Raw genomic sequence first — 23,529 nt, forward strand, 5'->3', positions numbered from 1 at the left:
GAGTTGGTTAAACAGATAATTTCCTCTTATTTTAATGAATTCTACGATGTATGATTGATTGATTTTATGTATATTTCGAGGGTGATTTAAATTTAACTGTAATTTGTTGGTCTTTTGATGAGGCATGCAATTTTTGCATTGGGCCTTTGGCTCATAGTTTCCTCTTCAAAACTATTTTTCGTTGAATTTACCTAAATACAAATTACAAACATCAATTTCATAAATTATATATAAAAATTATAATTTTTTTTTATTAAATAAAATTATATACTATAACCTGTACTAATGCCATAGCCAACAGTTGGGACAGTCCCACACAATTTTTCTAATGGGTCCACAAAGAATGGGTCCACATTTTTAAAAACGGGTCCAAATTATGCAATTTTATGCATAAAATGAACCCACTTTTTAAACAATGGGTCCAGATTTCACATACTTAGCCTAAAATTGTAAGGAAATGGGTCCAGATTTTTCATAATTTTGCGCAAAATGGGTCCACATTATTCTATCTGAATTTACGCGTAAAGTGGGTCCACCCTGATATTGTCTCGCACTGTTTGAAAATCCTGGCTATGGCATTGCCTTTGCTCATTAATATAAAATTTATACAATACTATATGTATGCTTATTAATGCCAATGCATGCACACTTACTCGACTCGCTGAGCCATCTCATTGCCCGTCCATCGGGGGCTGTAGGGGTAATTACGGATGACCGAGCTGAAGGGTTTTCCATAGACGTCAAAATGGTAAATTGATTGGAAGTGAATTACTGGCTGCTCTCTTGGGAAATATGTTGGCAACTCAACTAAATCACAAAAAATCAGAAGTGATGTGGCTTGGAGTAAGAAAGCTCTGTGTTCGCCACCCCTGTCTGTGTTGCTTTGTCAAATATTAATGAATGCTTTTAACCAAGCATGTCTTGTTTTAGACATTCACAATTTTGCTCACAAAAGATGATGAAAACAACAAAGAATGATATATTATATTAAGCACAACCATTATTTTAATAGTTTCTTCTGTAGAACTACGAGTTTAAAACCATTGTGCTTGGTTTATTATCAATCAACCAGTTCTACAGGTTTAAGAATATTGTTGTGTAATAAAATAAATAATTGCAATAATTGACAACCAAAAGAAAAGATGTTATAAAATATATTGCATTTGTATTGTATACAGTCCATCTGTACTGTACGATTTCATTTGTATAGTACTATATAAGCACTAACAGATTTATTCTGTACTCTGTACAATAACTTAAGTATTTTATAAGGAGTTACTTACTGTGCACTGTACAAAAGAAGTCATAATTTTCAAATAAGAATGATATCTTGTAGAAGCCTTCAATGTCGTATTCAAGAACAGATCTAAAAAAGAAAACAACTTGGTTATAAAAAGAAAAATCATGATAATGATGATGATAATAGATGATGATGATAACGATGTTGCTTAAGAGGATAATGACAAATGATGATAAAACAGTCAAACTGTACAACTGTAGTACTACAGTATATAAGATAAAAATACAAATATTCAAATTTGGTTCTTACTTTCCATAGTGACTTAAAAATGCTGCAATATACTCTTTCCGTCTTCGATATCCTTTGCTAATTTGTTCCACCTAAGGGAAAAAAAACATTTTAAAGATGCTCATTTAATTTTTTAACCTTTAGACACCTAAAATCAAAAATATATTTTTTTTTCAGAATACAATAATAACAATAACGATGATTTAAATGATAATCGCCTGGGAATGGGAGAAGTGACAACCACCAAACTACTGCCCCACTCATGTAGAAATTAATAATATATTATGAAACAGTAATGCTTAAAAGTGTTATATTACCATATTCTGAAGAAGTTCACAAACATGTGGTATGTAATCCAGCAGACAGGAATCAGCAGGGAAAGAAGGAATCCTTAATGAAGACGAGCCTCCGAGGGCGCTATAATTAGATAAAAATAAATATTTAAGAGGCACACACTATCAGATCATGAAGAACCACTGAGGGCAGTATGAATTTATTTAAGTCAGACACATGCACTCAGATTTTTGTCCATTATACCAAAGTGTACAGGAAGGGAAGAGACAACGCTCCTAGTTACACCATGCAGAGATCCCAAATTGGTGAAGTGAAATTTCTGGGTATTTTTTTGTTTTTGAAGTGAAATTTCTGTTTTATTTTTGGTTTATTAACTACATGTATGACATGCTAATTAAATGTGTGTCATACCGTTACCAAAAGCCATTACAAATATTAAACAGAAACAGAAGAAGTCCGCTTTTTGTTAAGTGGCAAACATTAAACAATAGGCAAAATACGTCATTTTCAGGTTTTATTGAACTTATGCAAAGGAGTTTAAATTGTAAGTAATTAACCTAATTATGTAAAAGTGACAAATGTTGTTGAATTTTTAAAAATACACTTAGGGCAATTTTAATATTCACAATGAAAATTCTATATATTCTGGGAAAAACACTAAAAAGTCTATTAAAGTCTATTAAAATTTTTATTGGTTTATGAAGCGATAACTTCAATTATACATGACCTCCTGCCGTATGTTTGAAACATCATATAATTTCGAACAAATATTGGCAATATCATACTTTGCGCTTCAGCGTCATTATTTAACTTTAATTATATATATACTTGTGATCGGCTCTGGCAAAAACCAGCTGTTTGTTGGAAAAATTCTAAATTGATTTTTTTTTTGTGCTTTTAGATTCCACATGAATTCTTCTTAAAACAGGGTTTATTTGATGGAAATTGGTTGAGTATAGCAAAGTTATATATATTTATTTAATTGGATATCAGCCATGTAGGTTTTGAGAAAACAGCTTTCAAAGATTCCAAAATCAATAGTTTATTATTAAGATTAATATTTAAAAATATAATTTTAATATACTTTTCAGTTAGATTCAGTGATTTGCAGAAATGCTCTTCAATATCTTCTTTTATATACAATGTATTCCAAAAACCTGAAAATGTTCAAAATTCTGATTCTCGAATGTTTTGGATGCTTGGGAGAAATTAGAAATTGTGACAAATGGTGGGTTTACCCAGAGCCAGTCCCATTTCATGTTATTCTTTACATGTGGGAAAACAAGAGTGGTGTTACCAATTGTTAATGGCAACTGAGACTATGACATAGATTTAGATTTTATTATTTCAACCTACTGTTCAATTCTTGGTGAGAGATAAAGTTGTGGTAAGATCTTGGTTGCTGCCTGGTTTTGATAGCTTACCAACAATATTGCAACATCTTCGCCTGGATTTTCCTGTAATATAAAAAGTGTAACAAACAATGATGTTATGTTATTCCTTATTTTAATTATTACAAAAATAAGTATGAACAGGGACAAAATGTTCCATATGGCTGGCAACATTAGTCTGATAATATCAAGGTTACAAAAAACGATGCACACTGGCATGAAGATGACCTAATATGTTTAAAACGTTGAATCATGGCATCCCTCTCATTGTTCGGAGTAACGTCTATTCTATGTTATTTAAACATAATCAGTGCATCTGTTGGAAAGTACACCAAAATAACTACTTTGTTAATGTTTATTTTATTAATAGTTTATTTTGCACCTTTATATTTCTTTTAATCTTTCAACAATAAGTTATATAATTTAAACTACTATAATAAAATCTGACCTTGATAATAAATTCAGGTAATTCATGAAAATTTATTGGCAGTCGAATTAGAAAATTGATAGGTACATCTCTCACCTGAAATGCAACAAAAATTAAAAATTGTAGGCACATGGAAATTGAATTCTACATGTAGGGTAAAACAAGCTCAAGATGGTCAATAAGTAAAGTGTAGAGTGCTGGCTAAATGGAAACAAGGGAATTGGAGTGATGGGTAGAAACTTAAGATGCATGTCGAATGGCCGAGCAGTTAAGGTAGGAGCGTTGCAACCTACACCATAATATTGGGGTTGTTTCTCACCTATGGATAAGAACTATAAACCGTAGGCCCAGAGTACACATTTGACTTGTGTGCACTAAAAAGAACCCAGTACATCTTTCGAGACAAGTAAGGGGTTACCCCGGTGTACTGGTACATCTCACAGCCCCTGCCACTGTAGACTAGAAGGGACCCTTAGGAGAGTAAGTTGTAAGAATGAGTAGTCCACATCGTCTCAAGCCCTCCATCCAGACGAAGAGTAGGTGACAGGAGTGTGTGTATTGATTGGACAGGAATATGTGACAGCAGGAATGACAGCCAGAGAAAGAGTGACAGATTCATGCAGAGAGTGGGTAGAGGGCGACTAGACTAGCTGACAGGAGGGATACTAAACTAATTGGGTCATCCCAAATTCATCTATGTTAACCTATTGTATGCTTTTCATTCTTTCTCTGTGTCCTTGATGGATTTAAAAACTAACAAACAGAAAAAGGGTAACATGGCAAGTAAGTGTGTGGTTACAATAAGTAGAGTAAGAAGTGGCAGCAGAGAATGGGATGATAGATAGGATGAGTAGGTGATAACAGAGGATGGGTTGATGGGTAAAGAAAAAGTAGTTAACAGTAAAGGATGGAGGAACTAAATGGGAGGAGAGTATTGTTAGGGTATAACAATAACAATAATAATGATGACGATAATTACAAAAGCAGCAATAATAATAAAAATAATTAGGGATTTACTGTGTACCATGCCTTTTGCCAGGGGATAGAAGGCGCTGGAAATGTTGTGATTATTACCCTAGACATTGTCATTGTCTCCATAATTAGCAATCCAGCATGAAGTGCGACATCCTCCACTCACTGGGGAGCATTCCTTGTCATGCTAGCAAATTAATGCCAATACAGCAGGTAGAGAATGAATAGATTATCATTGAAACTATCCACTAGTCAATCAAAAGAGTTTTTTTTCATAATTTCATATTTTCATTTCCTTGCAATTTTGATTAATAATAATTGAAACAAATTATAAACTAATAGAGGGAGCTGCCCAGAAAATACAAACAATTTTACTAAATTTTATTTTTACTAGAAAAAAAATTAGCGCTTATTTCATTCATTCGTTAACATTAAAAGTGATCAAATGTACTCACGCCAGGCACCTTTCTACCTTGATGTACTTCAAAGTCGGCATATATTTTTGTATCAAGCAATGAGGTGTACTCAAATTGAAACCGTGGATTCACTTCTAATAGTGTTTGCTGGTGTTCTCGATATAAACAGACGATCTCTCTCAACACGTACAACAATGAATTTTCATCTCCAGGATTCCAGTTCACAAGACACTAAGGAAAATGTTGTTGTTTATAGTAATATTTATCAAACATTTGTCTAAATGTAAGTTAACTGCTCACTTGAATAGTTTTCTAATTTATGTCTTTAATGCTTGTATGTATGCTTATTATTTCAAAAAGTTATATTCATGAGATAATCAAGTTCTAAAACGTCATTGCAAAAATAAGTTTCCTATTTTTAACACTAACTTTCATTTATATTTTAAGACACAGGTAAGGATTTTTGTTATGTACTATATTTTAATGATCTTGCACAGCATTTTACAAAACAAGCTTTTCAAAATTACAAACCCTACTATGGTAAAAAAAGATTATTAATATTATTACCTTAATTTCTTCAAGCTCTGGTACAAATTCCTCATCATCTTGTCCAAATATGAAATCCGGAGGTTCGTCAACATTTTGACTATTAAAGATTATTTGCCCTGCAAAAATTAACTGATCCAGTTAGCTGATTTATTATAAGCTAGAAGTATCACTAGTATAGTAAATTGCATGAACTCTGAAAGATTAAATTAAAAGATAATGTCCCTAGGCGAAATTTGTCACTGTCTGAACAATGTCTTCATAAAAAATGATATTAAATATATTTTCTGTAGATGTACTTACATGAAATATTTCTCCCAGCATATGGAATATGAATTTTAAACCTGTCACAATTATTTTCCTTCTGTCTACTTGATATGCACCTGAAATTAAAAGAATGAAATAAACCTGGTTTTCTTAAAATCGCCAGTGTATTTAGTGCAACTGTTGTACTGTTATGGTGTAGCAGTCGCCGATGCAATCGGGAAGGCTCCCCAATTCGACGAACCAATCAACATCACTGAAAGATGTCAGCGATAGCGTGTAGTGATTGTATGAAAACCAAGCTTTACTTCAATAACCACGACATACATTAGGTAGCCTATCTAGAGCAAAATGACTATGTATGCAGGGCCTACAAACAAGTGCATGAAAATTAGGAACGAATTATGCGAACACACCCCTGACTGCACCTCATCTACAAAAAAGTTTACACTAAATAAAGTTTTATCCTTAATAATAGATTCTTGATCTTATGACTAATCTCTTAACGTAAGATGAGTATGACAATACGCTGACTGAAGGCGACGGTATAGATAGGCCTCTCTAGGCCTAGCCTAGACCCTAGCCCGGATTCGCATAGCCCTCACTCACTCAGGGTTGGTACTGGTGATAGTCAAACTGCTCATTATAATATGAACGAGCCTAGGCCTAACCCTAACTAAAAAGTTAGGGCCTACCCTGATAAAGGTTCTGCAAAACGAACAGGGCCTCCAATCACACCTATATGCCCGTTTGACAGTACAGCTTTAACATATGGGAGAAAATTCGGATGAAGCCGTCTGAAAATGTCGCTAGACATTTTAAAAATTTTATGAACGGAACACTCCAAACTTCTGTTTGATCCCCGACATTTCCAATTTCCTGCCTCTGACCTCTCGGTCGGTGAGCAGACTACGTTTGTCAACTATAAACACAGATTTAATTAAGGACAATTAAAAAACACACAAAAAAACAATTACATTTAAAAATTTTACTTGATAAAAGTTTTAATGTTAAATTTTATATTTTTGATTGTGTATTTTTTGTTTATATAATAAAATATGTATTTTTGAGCTAAAGGTAGTTTATAGTACATGACCATGACTACAATAATTTCAAGATGGCTGCGTCCATAAGCGAGTACGTGCGAAGTTTTTATTCCTCTTCATTAACGAAATTAATGTATTCACTCTATCCACATGTAAGTAATTCACATCTCAAAAAGATACAAATATGATACAATTACGGAAATAATAATGCCAGTACTGTACTACTTTATGCTAGAGGGTGATAGCCTATTTATAAAGGCTTGCTGTGGCCTAGCTAGCCTGGTAATCTAGCTAGGCCTACATACTAGGCCCTAGACTCTAGTTAGTGGTGCTAAAAATTATAGGCCAACTTTCTGGCTAAGCCTAGCCTGGCCCAGTGCTGCCTAGGCCTAGTAGTAGGAATAATATACTACAGTACTTAATAGTTCATGGGTTTTTCTTTTAGTAGGTGTAAGCCTTTAATAACCCCATACCATACACCATTTTCTGCATCAAGGTGATCAGACGGGTTGAAACAAAATTAATGAGAAAGGAATAATAATGATAAATATTAAATAAGTTTTAAAAATATAAATATATATTTATGGAGAAATATATAGACAGTCCACAAACATCTTTAAAAGGAATTAGGTGCCTGCACTAAACAAACATGAACATTACATGACGATTTCATATATCTCCCTTTATTTATCTATTCTTTTCTATAGCACTTTTTCTTTTTCTTCATTGAACCTAAACGTAAAGAAAAACTTCTGGGGCAATAGGGGGGTGCAGACGGTGCGATTGCAGCCCCCTAAGTTGTGTTAAGAAAAATAATTGTTAGGTTGTGTTGTTGACATGCCAAGCATGTGGTTAGCTTTAGCTATAACTTGGTCACCTTTTGTATTTTTATGTTCTTTGTTTAACCAGGCAAGCCTGATCTCTATGATTTAATCAAACATAACAATCATTGTATGACGCTGTCAAGGTCTGATGCTGTTACAGTAAGATTGTAGACCTTATTAATTGATTGGTTGATTTATTAATTGATTGATTTATTTATTTATTTATTTATTTATGCTGCGTATATATTTTTTTGATACCAACCAATAATTGTTAATAGTTTAACTATAAAATTCAAACATAAAAGCTTCCAATTACCATTCAGTTACTGAGGTATGAGACAAAGCTGAATACTCCCTTATTGGTCCCTGCGAAGCGCTGACACAGAGCCACACTGCTGTTGTTATTGTTATTGTTGTTCTTGTTACCAAAACTTTATAAACTTCAAAAGCACCCAGCATCACCAGGTTTGAATGGACGTGCATGAATTTTTGTATACATAAACTAGAGGTGATTTCCAACAAACATTCATCACCCTTTTGTTAGTTTGTCCCCAGGGTTCCCCTACACCGACAAAAAAACAGGGGTTTCATGCTTTAAAAGCATCCAGCATCACCAGTTTTGAAAAGGCATATAGGAAATTTTGTACATGTAAACTAGAAATAATTTCCAACAAATGTTCATCGCCCTTTTTTTAAGTTGGATCCCAGGGTTCCCCCTACACAATAATAAAGGGGTTTCAAACTTTAAAAGCGTCAAGCGTTGCCAGTTTTGACCGTACGTGCATGAAATTTTGTCTAGATATACTGGTATCTCAGTTTTGTAGATATCTATTATTTTTTAGAGTATCCTATAACATTGATTATTCATTTAAGATTTGTAGAAGATGTCTAAAGATGAGGTTACATAGCAGTGCAGCAATTAGTAATGCAGTCACTGAGGTAAGTGATTTAATATACAGCATACAAACATAGGTAAGTGTTGTAATACAGAAGTGTTATGCGAACATAGTGCAAGGAGGTACTGGACAGTCAGCCTTCTTACATAATTATTAATGGTATATTTCATGCATCTGTTAATTGGAAAGGAAGATTATTTTTTCAAATTTTCAATTAAAGAATAAATTTCTGTCCACACTCTAAAATTTTATTTGACAAAAAACTGTTTTATGTCCATATCTTGTCATGATGTGCCTATATATGGTCATAATGTGATGTCTTAATGACTATATTTAGGCATTTCACATTTTTTCTCAAATAAAATTTGATAGTCTGAACAGGGCCTTAGATGAATAACTTCTTTGTTCGGTGTAATTCTGAACATATAGAAAAGTATAAATCTCCTATACTTTAGTAGCACAACTCAGAAGGCTTAGTTCTTATGCTACTTCATTTAAATTACAGTACTGTATTCTCACTCTTTGGCATCTATAATTGAGTCTAGACTGAAAATCTGCTTACTTAGCACTCTTTCAAAAATTTTCCCATCAGCAGCACTAGTACACCAGTCATCCACAATTTCCCAATTGATCTTTCTCTCTTTGTAGCAATATAAATTCTTCGTTCCTTCCCATCCCATTTTAGAGCTCCTTTCTGTTTTAGATACTTTGAATTTTCTACAGTCTTGTTCTTAAAAATGCTCTCTTTCAGATATTTAAGCTTGTCCTCTCTATTCCCTAATCTCACCTCTCCAATCTTTGTATTCCACATACATTCAATTAACAAAAATATGTAACATTAAATTTAATTATTGTATGTAATTATTGTATTTGTTTTCAATGTTTTAAAGCAAATATTAGCTCATACTGGCCTTTTTGAAAAAAAAGAAGTCTTTAAACTTTACGTTTCAGGAATCCGCTGGCCTGGAAGTTATACGTGTACCTCGGAAACTTGCAAAGAAAATTGAAAACGTTAAGAAAGAAGGAGGGCAGTTAACATGGGGAGGAAGAGTTTTTTCATCAAAGCCTGGAAAAGAAATAATCTCTGCAAAGAGGAAAGAGTTTAACCATTATATGAATCAGAAGTATGATAAATTTAATCCACCAAAACTTGCATCTCATGGCTGGAAACATAGAAAATCAAAGGGAGATTACTTTACCATACTTGCACACAGAAGTGTAAGCTTACTACTCATACATCAGTGTGGTTTTGTTTTGTCAATAACTTTTTTAAAATATATTTGTTGAACTGTAAACAAATATGTACATTTTTTCTTTTGTGTATTAATCATGAAGACGCAATTTGAATAATAATTATTTTTTATATAATTTTTTATTATTTAAAAACTATTATTATTATTATTATTATCTTGAAAAAGAGATTTTTTATTCTCTTGAAAAAGAGATTTTTGGCTCAAGTCCACTATTTTGTTCATGACAGAATAAAACTGGCATCTGAGAAAATAAAAATTATCTTTCTCATTTTGTTGTTTTTTTTAACTTATTGAATTGGTTTTAATCATGTTTTAGAATCCTTCTTACCTGGGTAAGCAGCCAGATACTGATGGTATCGAAAGAAAAATCACTTTTGATGAAATGCCATTACACAAGTCACTCAAAGATGCACTTCAAAGGATGCGTATTGATTTTCCAACTCAAATTCAAGTGAGTTGTTAGTAGAATGCATTTCTTTTAATTATTAAGTAATAAAGATGGAGTGATCTTTTTCAGAATGAGCTTGTTGTGAACTGGGCAAATCTGGCAAAGAGTAGACCTAGAATGTAGTTTGAGGAGGCCAACGGCCAGCAGTGGCCTGACAGGCTGATGACAATGATGATGAATTTATTTCTCCTCCAAACCAAACTTTTAAATTACATGATGGAATATTAAAATAGAATGTGTGCTTATAAATAACTGATGAAAAGTTAGTGGAGCATTGTCAGAGTAGAGTTAGTGATTGTTGATGCTTGCCTTTGCATTCCAGGGTCCTGGGTTCAATTCTTGTCATGGCAACATGAATTTATTTCACGACCACCGAAATACTCTACTCCCTAAGCCTCATAATGAGACAGTCTATGTAGAGCATCTTGTGTGTATGTTTGTCTCATGAGTAAATTTCCTGTAGAAGTCTGTGCTTCGATCAGGTCATTCCATTCGTAAAAGAAGCCTTTAATCGAGAAAGCATACCTGTCATTAGCTAAGACTTAATCTATGTATAGTATATATTCTTAGAAAAGTGATTAAGTTTGCTGTTTAGCAAATCCTTATCCTAAAGTTGAAAGAAATGTTGAAATGCTGTAACAGATATAAAACACCACCTGATTTGTTTGATTGATCAGATATGTCTGTCAGACAAAGTCATTGTCTGCTATGTTTTACAGACAAAATGAAATATTTAAAATGCCTATACCTTGGTCTAGACGCAAAGTTATTTTCGGTCCTACAGAACTACGACACTCCAATAACGCATGCAAGTGCACCTCCTAGTTTTGTTACCTCTGGGCAAAGCTCTGTACAGATAATCAAATTTTCACTGATAAAAAACTGTTGTATTCAATATATAGTCATGATGTGCCTATATATGATCATGATGTGATGTCATCATGACTGTATTTTCTCATTTCACATGTTTTTGTCAAATAAAATTATCATGGTTCTTCTAGCTATTTAAGTGCCAAGGCTATGCCAAACAGTGAACTTAATCACTTTTGGTTGGGGGTTGGTGAGTGAATTGATGGGTGTATGGATCATTTAATCAGTCTATAATAAAAGCAAAAGAATGTACTTTCCATCCAGTTGAATTTATTTATTAATGTACTTTCTCTTCCAGTACACTACAATACCCTCCTTGCTGGAAGGCAAAAATGTGCTATTTGCAGCAGAAACAGGTAGTGGAAAGACACTGACTTACCTGCTTCCAGTTTTGAATATGCTCTTTAAGGAGAGAGAGACATTTGACTTGCAAGTTCTTCCAAAAGAACCAAGAGCTATGATATTGGTACCAACTAGAGAGCTAGCCACTCAAGTTGAGGTAATCAGTATTATTTTTTAATTTAAATCCAAAATTAAATATCTGAACTTTCTGACACTTTTTTTGACAATAATCATAGCCTAATAGTCTTGTTCCCCAGTGCTTTGCACTGCCCGTAGCTACACTACTGAGCATAAAGCAGTTTTGTAACCAACTTTCACATTGTGTTTATTTACAGCAAGTAGCCAGACTTTTGACAACTGATGAACAATTAACCATACGCCATCTTGAAGGATCAAAATCAATGGTATTTAACCAATGGATGGAACTATATTATTAAAATTTCTTTCAATACCAATATCAATTATAATTTGAATATTTCTGTCTTTGTTTTTTAATTTATTTCTGTATATGTTGAAATAATAATAAAAGTTGGAAATGTAAAATTTAATTTATTTTGCGTATCATACTTCCTTAGCACCACAATAAGTACTACATATCACAGTCGTTTCATATTTGTATCAGTTTTCATTAATTTTTCATGGAAAATAATTAATTTATCTATGATTTATTTTTTCCATCAGAAAACCAAGAAGCACACATTTCTGACTCCTGTTGATGTCATCATCTCCACCCCTGGACCACTACTTAGCTGTTTACGAGAAGGTCAGTGTAAATATAATGTTTTTCTTCAAAACCTATAACCTTATACATTAAACAATTTAACTACCCCAAGTATCACAAATGAACTTTAAAAATAGATAGCTAGAGTGTTCCAGGCTTCACTGTCAATGCTGAAATGACTTAATTCAGAATTTTAGACCCTATAACCAATGTTCTAGGCACTATCACTTATTCTATACAATAAGAGCCTGATGGTGTGAGGTCAAATTCAAGAGTATTTTAGGTTACTATTCTAATAGAGTACACCCCTCAATTCTTCTGTCCCATAGTGGTGGCAGTCTAAAATAAATATAAATGTGAGTGTGGCTAAATTGTCTGACAATTTCTGATAAAAACCAGCAATGTCTAAAAATTCTTTTATGTTCCTATTATAGTTTTCAATAATTTCTAAAGAGCTCATGTGGTAGATCTATTGATATTTTACTGTTTAATGTTACCTTGTACTACCGGGCATACATGTTTACACAGGTTCTCCTGCGTACACAGCAAATATATCAAATTACTGAATTTAAAATTATTTAAAACTATAAATTGCAACCATTACTATTGTTACGGGTTAATTTTTGCAGGATTTGTTTCAATGAAGCATATTCATCATGTTGTTATTGATGAGGTTGATACAATGTTAGATAGCAGCTTCTCTTACAACATCCTCAAAATTTTCAAGGATGTTAATGTGAGTATGTGCTCTTTGATGATGAATCACTTTGGTTTCGCAAAATCCCTTGCTGTGCATGCCATCTGTGTCCTTGAGCAAGGCACTTTATCGGATTTGGATTGGATTTATTTTAGTGTAAACACTAAGGATAACCCACGAAAGTCTGAGGAAGACTTATTTCCAGTGGGGGTCCTTCTGGTGGTGATTGGGCAGTACACCGGGAGACAATTCCCTACTCTTTTCCAAAGAGGGCACTGCATTCAATAATAATGCACACGGGACCAATGGCTTAAACGTCTCATCTGAAAGACGGTGTGCTATTGTAACTTCCAGCTGAAATACAAGGAGAGCAGTAATGGGAATTGAACTGGGGACCAAGAGATCTCCACAGTTAAGCGCACAGTGGCTACCACCAGTTTATACGACTGAGCTAAGCTGCTCTCACCTCGTTGATTCTCTCCACCCAGGTGTATAAGTGGGTCCGCGGTGAGGTTGCCTGCTACTGCGCAATATGGCAGCAACAATTTAGAATGGGGACCCAATGGCCAGGGAAAGCAAAGCTTAAATACCAAATAAAAAATAAATAAATTATTTACACATTGCAGTAGATTTTATTTGATTTGAATTTATTCGGTTCCAAAAAACATACATACAGATAAAATGCAGTCATTATACAGGAACAAGAAAAATTTTAAAACAGAGATAAAATCTTATTCAAACAGGAGAAAAATGTGGATTCATTAAAATACCAGAACAAAAAACATGAAAAACAGTGGAACCAAGGATAGCAGTAGTATAGTTACAAGGGTTAATCCACGTAGATTCATTGAAAGTTGACCTCTGTCAATACCTAAAAGTTGGAAATAAAGCTTAAAAGTAAAATCAATTAAAAGCAATATAACGCATCAGTCCTAGTTATGTAACTAGGAAAGTCTTGCTAGGTCCTCATGCCATTATTATAATTCTTCTGATTCATTACTTTTGCTTGTAGATATGCCTGGGGAAATGGTCACACAAATACCCACCATCTGAAGCCCAGTTGGTGTTGGTTGGAGCTACAATGCCAAAACATTATGCAGAGATTCTTAGTGAAATCATTTATGTAAGATTACCTATTCTCATGATATCCATTTTTTTTTTTTTTTTTTCTTTTATAAAATATAATTACACTTCAGTTTTGCTTTTATAAAATATAATTACACTTCAGTGATTGTAGATATTGCTTATTTTGTAAAGAAGTATAAAATATTCTTTACAAAATAGGCAATATACCCATTTTAGTATAAAATCTGGTTTTTTTTTATGAACTACAAAGAATATACAAAAATATTATAATGTAAATTTTAAGCTATTAATAATTGTTACCTAGGTTGTGTCTGCATTTCAGATGTAAGATATGTGCAAACAAATTTTCTATTTAATGTCTTGGCATACACTATTACTTTTGCCTGTAAGACCCAACAGGCAATTGTTGAATCAAACAGTGTATGTTAGTGTGTGCCTAACTTCTGAAATATCTTATAATAATGTTGTATGTTTGCTCATGTCTGTTTAAAGTTAAACAGTATGCTACCTCATCATTGTCTTGAGTTTGATATACAAAATGAGGTGGTGTATACAGTGACGGATCCAGGAATCCGAAATAGAGGGGCCCATGGAGGTATTTTTATAGATGAAGGATCTAGACCACCTGGTTCTGACCACAGTACAACATTTTATGTCTATGGAAAAATTAGATTTCCAAAAGTATCACTCTTAGACCTAAATTTGAATGTAGTTTTCTATCTTTTTTTATTATTATTTTTCAAGTATTTACGGTGTATGCCTCCTACAATTGAATAGATTGTTTGTTTTCGTCTTTCAGGAGAAATCAATAACAGTTATATCAACTCCACAGTTGCATCGTGTTATGCCACACGTGAATCAGAAATTCATCAGGATGCCAAGTCAAGATAAATCAGGTACGTGTTTGCTCATCATATCCACTTTCAATATCCGTGCTGTATCTAGGAGTATTGGCATAGGGAGCTGGTAGGGGGAGCAATAGGAGCGTAACTAGATAGGGCTACTCGGAATCTATTGGAATAGTCCAGGAGTTAAAACGGTACCCTTGGAATCCTCTGATAAGCTATTGTCTCAGTCTGCTTCACTTGAACAGTGTTAGCTGCCGTATTCAACAAGAAGTAGTAGAGTGAGAATAGTAGATGTATGGACATTTTTACAGGAAGTACAGTGCATAAGATATGTACATTTTTAAACATAATTACCACCTCTATTGTAACAGCTCTTGTAGCAATAGGTTAAATTAATGTGACAGCCCTGAAATACTTAGTGATTGGTCTGTCACTCTGATGGTGTCCCTATATAAGTGCGCCTCAGAGTTTATTTTCAGGCATCTAGGGGGTCTGTTTTCTTTCAATCAGCCCCACTTTTGGCCTCCCTTTCGGACATCTCTGGATCCGCCCCTGTTGCTCACTTCGATTGAGGCTCAGATTAGATTAAAGAATGTTAAAATGTATTCAAGCCCCCAAACCAAGAAATTGAAATACCATGCGGGGAATAGTTAAACTGTGTTATATTACAGAGTCGGCCCATGCATTGCTTTTTCAATGTAAATGTATACAAATGACAATAAACGAATACTGATTACTGATAATTTTTGTATTTTTTTGTGGCTATATATTAATGGAAAAGTTTACATTTTTCAGTTTTGAATTTTAATACAGTATTGTAATTGTTGTTGATTTGTTATTTGGTAACTGGGCAAATGTAATTTCCTGCCTTTATGTGGAAAATAAATGAATCAGTGTTTGTATAAGTACCTCCCTAGTTTACCAGTAAGTAACCTCACAAATGAACTTTACTATGTCATATCATTTCAATCTTTTCCCACTGTTTGATACAATTCAAATTATGGATTACATGCGTAGTTTTTATGTAATATTAATGAAAGATAGCTGTATTATAATACTGCATTTTTATTGTACCATAATTTCTTTGCTAATAGTTCATATTCTGGAGTTGGCCAAGAGAAATGACAGAAGGGGAATTCGCACCATCATCTTCTGTAATGAAGTGGACAGCTGTAACTGGATGTCAGCATTCCTGCAGCAGCATAACATTAGGGTCATTAGACTCAATGGCAAATTATTACCAGAGGTACATAGATGCTGTCTTTTTTTTTCTTGTATAGATCCTGTGAGGAACAACATTAGATGGACAGTATGGTAGATGCCATGAATATAGTGGAAAAAATATAATGTAATATGGGTGATAATACTATGATAAATAATGATGATAAAACTAAATTTCTAATGTTGAATCTGTTGTTTTTTGGATGAGACCTTTCACATGTACAACGTGACCCATTAAAATATGTTGTAAACTATTCTGAAAACAACAGGGAGTGCAGTTTACATCTGCCCAATTTACTACAAGGAGTAGTTCTGCCTTGTAGTTTCCAAATATTTGATTTACTCAATTATGCATTCTTTTCCATGTACACATTGTTGCATTTACCTGCATTACAAAACTATAATCTGACTTCATTTCTTCTTGAAATTAGTATCGTGTTGGAATGTTAAACGCCTTTCATGAAGGTGCCTGTAATATCCTCATCGCAACAGATATTGCCTCGCGTGGAATAGACACAATAAATGTAAGTGAATGAAAACAGACTTCAGTTCATCTGTTCAGGTTGCGAATATTATTCTTCCTTCACTGTTGTGCCATCAGGTTAACTAGTTACCTCTGCCAAGGAGATTATATTTTGTATTCACTGCTCTGTGTGTGTGTATCTGTCTGTCTGTTAGCAAGATTAACCAAAAACTAAGGAATTGATCATCATAAAATTTAGTGGAATGGTTTTTAAGAAAAGCTCAAAGTTCAAGGTTGCAGAAATTTGAGCATAAAAAAAAATAATAGAACTGTACCCATCATACACTGTCTGCCTGTTGTTAGATGTATAGGCACAGGGTGGAAAATAAAGAAATCTCCCCACGTACATTGCCTGGGTATTGTTTGGTAGGCACAGGGTGAAAGTATTCACTCTGGAGAGACTGCTCTTGTTTTTTATTTGATGCTTTGGTGTTTTGGTATTTTGTGTTCATTGCTTGTGAGCAAATTTAATTTTCAAATTACTCAGCAGAATAGCTAGTGTGAACATCATTTTCAATGTAAGATTTGGTTCTTGGACAGGGATTAAAATTACACCTAATATTTATTTTTTAACTGTTCTGAGGGTCATTGCTTTTGAGTAAATTTAGCTTTCAAATTATTTGGCAGAAAAGCTAGTGTAAATATCATTTTCTATTGATATTTGGTTCTTGAGAAAGTGATTATAATTAGGTTCTTGAGAAAGTGATTATAATTACACCTAATATTTATTTTGTTAACTGTTCTGAGGATTATGTCTTAGATATTTATTAAAATAGTTAAATAGTTTAGTGGTTTAGATGCATGCCTTTCAATCCCAGGGTCCTTAGCTCAGTTCCTGTCATGGTAACAGAATTGTTTTTCTCTGTAGAGCATCAAGTGTGTATGTTTGTAAAGGGATTGCCAATGTTTGTCTGGCTATTATTATTTTAATTATTCATCTTGGAAAATGAGTGAATTAAATTAAGATTGTAATATTATGGTTTTTTTTTTTATTAACAGGTACGCCATGTTATCAATTTTGACTTTCCTCATCACATGTCAGATTATATCCACCGTGTTGGTCGAGTTGGCAGAGTTGGTAGCCATGACAATGGGCATGTGACTAACTTTATTGTGCATAAGTGGGATGTTGATCTTGTTCACAAAATAGAGGTACAGAAAAAAGTTCTGTTTGAAATATTTATTTTAAATTGTGGCAAAGACAAGCCAAACCAGTCACTCGTCGCAAATCATGTTTCAGTTGAAACAAAAATTTTTAACAATTTGGTGATGGTTTCTGCCTGAGAAATGGAAAAAATCGTAAACTTTGAAGGCTGATTCTTCAAATGTTCTTTAAACAGCTGTATGTTTAAACACTTGTAACTTCATAAGGAAATGTCAGATTTAAATGATTATTTTATCATTTTATAGCTCCCATTTTCATCTTTAATCCAGTATTAATAACTAAACATTGATTTTTGCGACAAGTGACTGGTTTGGCTTGTCTTTTGCCATAATTGTTTAAAACTGTACCCATCATACACAGCCTGCCTATGTAGGCACAGGGTAGAAAATATTGGAATCGCCCCTCATACACTGCCTGCGTATTGTTTGGTATACAGGCACAGGGTGGAGGTATGCACTCTATGGAGTGACTGTAATTTTAATGCTTTGGTCTTTTGTGTTCATTGCTTGTGAGCAAATTTAGCTGTTGATTTTGTTCATAAAATAGAGGTACAGTAAAGTTCAGTTTGTAATCTTTATTTTAAAGATATATAAATCATAGCAAAACCCTCATAACATTCAATTATAACATTCACTTTAAATGAGGTACAGATTAGAATCATTCTGTTTCTACTGATGTACAGACATTTTAATCAACACTACTGTAATTCATTTTGATCATTAGTAAACAAAGGTAACTTGCAATATCTGTATTATATTTTCTCTAGAGGGCAGTGCGACAGCAATTGGATCTACCGAATGTAAATGCTGACATCACCAAGAAACATCAGGATCGCTTGTCAAGTACACTCATGGATGATTTTATGTAAAACATATAGATTGGAAAATATATATCTGCAGTTGGATTGGATTGGAATTATATGGTGTAAACACCTAGGATAGCCCACAAAAATCTAGAAGAAGACTTCTTTCTAGTGGGGTCTTCTAGTGGTGATTGGGCAGTACACTGGGAGACAATCCCCTACTCTTTTCCAAAGAGTATACTGTGTTCTTTAAAGTGCCATAAAATGCACACAGGACCAACGGCTTAAACGGCTCATCCGAAAGCCGGTGTGCTATTGTAACTTGTATTTCAGCCCTCCAGCTGAAACACAAGGAGAGGCAGCGATGGGAATTGAACCAGGTACTTAGATGTCTCTACGGTTCAGCGCACACACAGTGGCTACCACCAGATTAGCCGACTGAGCTTAGCTGCTGTGGATACACTTAAACATTGATTTAATAAACCTGAGGCAGTAACAGAGAATCTTAGGCGCGACCTTTTTTATACCTTGTCTACAAACATTTTTTTAGATTGTCAGAGGAGGGTGGGAAAAAAATTGAAATAAAAATTAGTTTTCTCATTTGGCAAAATGATTTTGCCAAAACCATCTATGCAGAGGAGAAAATGAAAATAAAATGTTATTAATGATTTAAACAGTGTAGGATTGGGATTGATAAATTCTTTAAATTTATATAATTAAGGAAGAAATTATATATCTCAAATACCTAATGAAAACCGATGAATTTTTTCAATCATATATATCATATTTTGTATATTTTGGGGAGTGGAGGGTGTATTAAAAATTGATGTAAAATTTAATTTTTTTTATGAATTATAAACACTTTTCTTAGCAGAGCATGTGCTAACTGGCCAAAAATTATATTTTATTTTTATTCAAAATCACCATTTTTGGTTCACTAAACAAGATATATCTGTCTTACCTTATGTCAAATAGACGGGTGTCATGAAAATCTCTCACCACATCATATTTCTTAGACACAACTCAGAGCTGCATTGTGTAGGGTCAAGGAGGTATAAAAATATGGTAGAGTGGTGTGATGGTTCGGCACTGAAGTTTTACTATGAAATATACGCAGCCAAAGCTTTTAATTGTTCTTTGTGGGCTAAATTTTGGATGTTTAAATTGTTGTCACATCACTTATGATATTGAAATCCTTCTGGTAGATCATGTCATATTATTACTTGCTCAATAGTTTCAAGTTACTAGGTATTTCCCAGCTGCTTGTAGCTATGACAATGGGGCTGTTACGCCTTGTAACAGGCAATCACATTGCCTTCTGCAATCCTTTTCTTATATGAATGTCACACTCTACCCAGAATATGGTCATGTACAGGCAAGGGATTGATATTTTAAAAGAATTTTTTTTTTTTGCCATTTATACTTCAAATTAATCATATTACTTAGGTAATTGCTCCGAAATGGCTAATTTGTAATGGCTATTTTTAATGGCCTTCATGAAAGTTGTCTGCATGATTGTCAATGGGGGCAGATCCAGAACTGAGGAGCACAACAGTTTCAGAATTTAATGGCAAAACGGGGTGGGCATGTGCCACCTACTGGATTCACCCCTGGTCAATAACAACATGATAGTATCAGTTCCCTCTTTTGATAAAAGAATTTCATATGATTGAAGTTCATATGATTGAAGGAAAAATATTATTTATTATGAAAGTAATCAGCTTGTCGTTTTTTGTTAATTTTTAATAGTTTTTTAAAAATATGTACAGAGATTATGAAAAATGTTAAATTTGTTTTTGTAGAATTACAATTCATATTCATTTTACTTCTCATCATCAACATATAATTATCCTCATTATTATTAGGTATTATACAATTTGTACATACTTTAAGTATCACAATAAAGCAGCTACACTGATTGTTCTTTTGCAATATGAATATTTATTTTCCATAATATTACATCTGGTATCCCATTCTCTTGTCAACCCAAATACATCAACCCTTATCTATAGAAACTGCCAAACTAAATATTGAATCTAGAATTCTTAAACTAATTTTTTTTTTTTTTATTATTTTTTTAAATTTTTTTTTTATTTTCTAATTTTTTGAAAATGATATTACATTGAGTTTCATGCAGGTTTCATAAAATTGGGATGTGTACTTTTGTTCTTTTTAAACCGGTTTAAATCTGAAGACTCAACTTTTGATAAAGGAAAGGTATTGTTAGAAAAGGAGATAAAATACTAGAAACTAAGACTAATGCGAGTGACAGATCCCATGCTTAGTGAACATTAAAAATGTGCCATGATGCCATTATGTTAAGAATATTAAACACATATTTATACAGTAAAAAGATGTTACTGTACTGTATTTGAGGCATATCGATTCAATTAGTATTTTAAAATATTGAGTGAAATACAGTATATAGAGAATAGAGTAAGAGGAAAGTTAGAATGCTGTATGAGAAAAGAAGAATAGTGTGAAAACAGTATTAATTAATTAGACTTATACAGCAACTAGGCATCCATTTCAAATCAGAGGAAGGGTTGGAAAATTGTTCATTTGTCTTTACGCAGTTTACACTCAATTATAAAGAGGATGTGTTCCTAACTCACAGTTCCCACATAAGAATAGAAGATAATTGAGAAAAAATTGTTGTAAATAGGGTGGTAGGGAAAGAGATAAGACTTCCGTTCATCCTTTATTTTTTATAGGTGTTACAAAGGCGGTGCAGTTCCTGCTCTTAAAGTTATTAAAGGAGGTGGAGTGGGGGGGTTTCCATAGAAGATGTTGCCAAACGGCGCGTTTCCTCCAATTATACGAAAAATGCTTTGAGCAAAAACATGGGTTCATCTGTATTTTAAGAGATATTTAAAAGATTCGCGTTCATCCCTAATTTCAAAGAGATAAATAAGATGCCGTTCCCCCAGGTATATGATTGACAGAAAATAGTTGACTTAATTACCTCTAAAAGGTATCGCAAAAAAGATGCATCATCTATAAGGAGCAGTTTCTCTAATTACAAAGAGAATAAGAGAATGCAAGTAAAGAAACAAGTTTATTTCTATGTTTAAGGATTTTAAAAGACGACGTGGAAACCCCTCATTATGAGGATGATTTGTGTTCATTTCTGTTTTAATAGATTTAAAGAAGTCGCGGTCCCGCTAATTTCAAGGAAGATGTGAGGAAAGAGAGGAGATTTGTGTTCATCTCTGCTTTAAGACATTTAAAAAAGACACAGTTCCCCTAATTTTAAAGAGAATGTAAGGGAACAGATAATTTGTGTGTCTTCTCTGTTTCAAGAGATTCTAAACTGTCGCAGTCCCCCTAATTTTAAGGAGAATGTAAAGGAAGAAAGAAGATTTAGGTACAGTACAGTAGGTCTATGTTTAATTTGAGCACCCAAACTATGAATACTTACATTTTATATTTGAAATGCGGGACCGTCCCGCACAATGAGATAGTTGGTAACTATGTGATAGGGAAGAGAGAAGATTTGTGTTCATCTCGGTTTCAAGAGATTGAAAGAAGTTGCCATACCCCTAATTTTAAGGAGGATGTAAAGGAAGAGAGACGGTTTGTTTTCATATCTTTTTTAAGAGATATTTTTTAAAGACGCGGTTCCCTCTAATTATAAGGGAGATATAAGAAAAGAAAGACAATGTATTTATCTCTGTTAAGAGATTTTAAAAGAAGACTCAGTCCCTATAATTATAAAGAGGATGATATGAAAGAGAGAGATTTGTGTTCATCACTGTTTAAAGAGATTTAAAGAAGTTGTCATCCCCCTAATTTTAAGGAGGGTGTGAGAGAAGACTTGTGTTCATCTCTGTTTGAAGATACTTTAAGAAGTCGTGGTCTCCCTAATTTTAATGAGAATGTAAGGGAAGAGAGAAGATTTCTGTACATCTCTGTTTTAAGAGTTTTTTTTTAAAAGACGCGGTTCCACCTAATTATAAGGGGGATATAAGAGAAGAAAGACGATTTGTGTTCATCTTTATGCTAAGCTTTTAAGAGAAGACTCTTGCAAGTCCCTACAATTATAAAGAGGATGATAGGGAAGAGAAAAGATTTGTGTTCATCTCTGTTTCAAGAGATTTAAAAAAGTTGCCATACCCCTAATTTTAAGGAGGATGTAAAGGAAGAGAGAAGGTTTGTGTTCATACGGTATCTTTTTTAAGAGATATTTTTTTAAATACGCGGTTCCCCCTAATTATAAGGGGGATATAAGAGAAGAAAGACAATGTGTTCATATCTGTTAAGAGATTTTAAAAGAAGACTCAGTCCCTATAATTATGAAGAGGATGATATGGAATAGAGAAGATTTGTGTTCATCACTGTTTCAAGAGATTTAAAGAAGTCGCCATCTCCCTAATTTTTAGGAGGGTGTGAGGGAAGAGAGAAGACTTGTGTTCATCTCTGTTGGAAGATACTTTAGGAAGTCGTGGTCTCCCTAATTTAAGGAGGACGTAAAGGAAGAGAGAAGATTTGTGTTCATCTCTGTTTTAAGAAATTGTAAAAGAAGACGTGTTCCCCTAATTTTAGGGAGAATGTGAGGGAAGAGATAAGACTTGTGTTCATATCTGTTGTAAGATATTTTAAGAAGACGCGTTTCCCTAATTTGAAGGCGGATGTAAGGGAAAAGAAAAGGTCTGTGTTTATCTCTGTTTTAAGATATTTTAAGAAGACGCTTTCCCCTAATTTTGAAAATGGATATAAGGGAAGAGAATAGATTTGTCTACATCTATTTTTAAAGAGATTTTCTTAAAAGACGCGGTTCCCCCTAATTATAAGGGGGATATAAGAGAAGAAAGATTATTTGTGTTTATCTCTATGTTAAGAGGTTTTTTTTTTAATAATCCGTCCCTATAATTATAAAGAGGATGATAGCATAGTTACCAACCTGAGAGATTTGAAATGCGTGAGTGACCAGTTGGCTGAGAGAGGGG

The 23,529-nt window shown here is 33.5% G+C and overlaps 2 protein-coding genes across 2 annotated transcripts; one reads left to right on the forward strand and one right to left on the reverse strand.

The window, feature by feature from the left end:
* Window positions 1-366: 366 nt before the first annotated feature.
* Window positions 367-6,739, reverse strand: LOC117104406 (BRISC and BRCA1-A complex member 2-like). The gene is made up of 10 exons (XM_033245248.1): window positions 6,534-6,739; window positions 5,878-5,957; window positions 5,596-5,693; window positions 5,068-5,259; window positions 3,662-3,736; window positions 3,179-3,279; window positions 1,846-1,945; window positions 1,550-1,620; window positions 1,284-1,366; window positions 367-807 (listed from the first exon to the last, which is right to left on the reverse strand). Exons 1-10 carry the CDS (start codon window positions 6,653-6,655, stop codon window positions 650-652), a joined length of 1,080 nt encoding a protein of 359 aa, XP_033101139.1. The 5' UTR covers window positions 6,656-6,739; the 3' UTR covers window positions 367-649.
* Window positions 6,740-6,954: 215 nt separating this feature from the next.
* LOC117104405 (probable ATP-dependent RNA helicase DDX28) lies at window positions 6,955-18,885 on the forward strand. Its single transcript, XM_033245247.1, has 14 exons — window positions 6,955-7,036; window positions 8,582-8,647; window positions 9,556-9,822; window positions 10,174-10,308; window positions 11,474-11,674; window positions 11,853-11,921; window positions 12,199-12,280; window positions 12,868-12,974; window positions 13,948-14,058; window positions 14,821-14,917; window positions 15,964-16,115; window positions 16,522-16,614; window positions 17,613-17,765; window positions 18,545-18,885. The coding sequence occupies exons 1-14, from the start codon at window positions 6,956-6,958 to the stop codon at window positions 18,644-18,646; spliced, it is 1,716 nt and encodes a 571-aa protein (XP_033101138.1). The 5' UTR covers window position 6,955; the 3' UTR covers window positions 18,647-18,885.
* The last annotated feature ends 4,644 nt before the right edge of the window (window positions 18,886-23,529 follow it).

Source organism: Anneissia japonica, unplaced genomic scaffold (assembly GCF_011630105.1).
Source record: "Anneissia japonica isolate Jap-2015-1 unplaced genomic scaffold, ASM1163010v1 scaffold287818_len932483_cov186, whole genome shotgun sequence".
Classification (NCBI taxonomy): Eukaryota; Metazoa; Echinodermata; class Crinoidea; order Comatulida; family Comatulidae; genus Anneissia; species Anneissia japonica.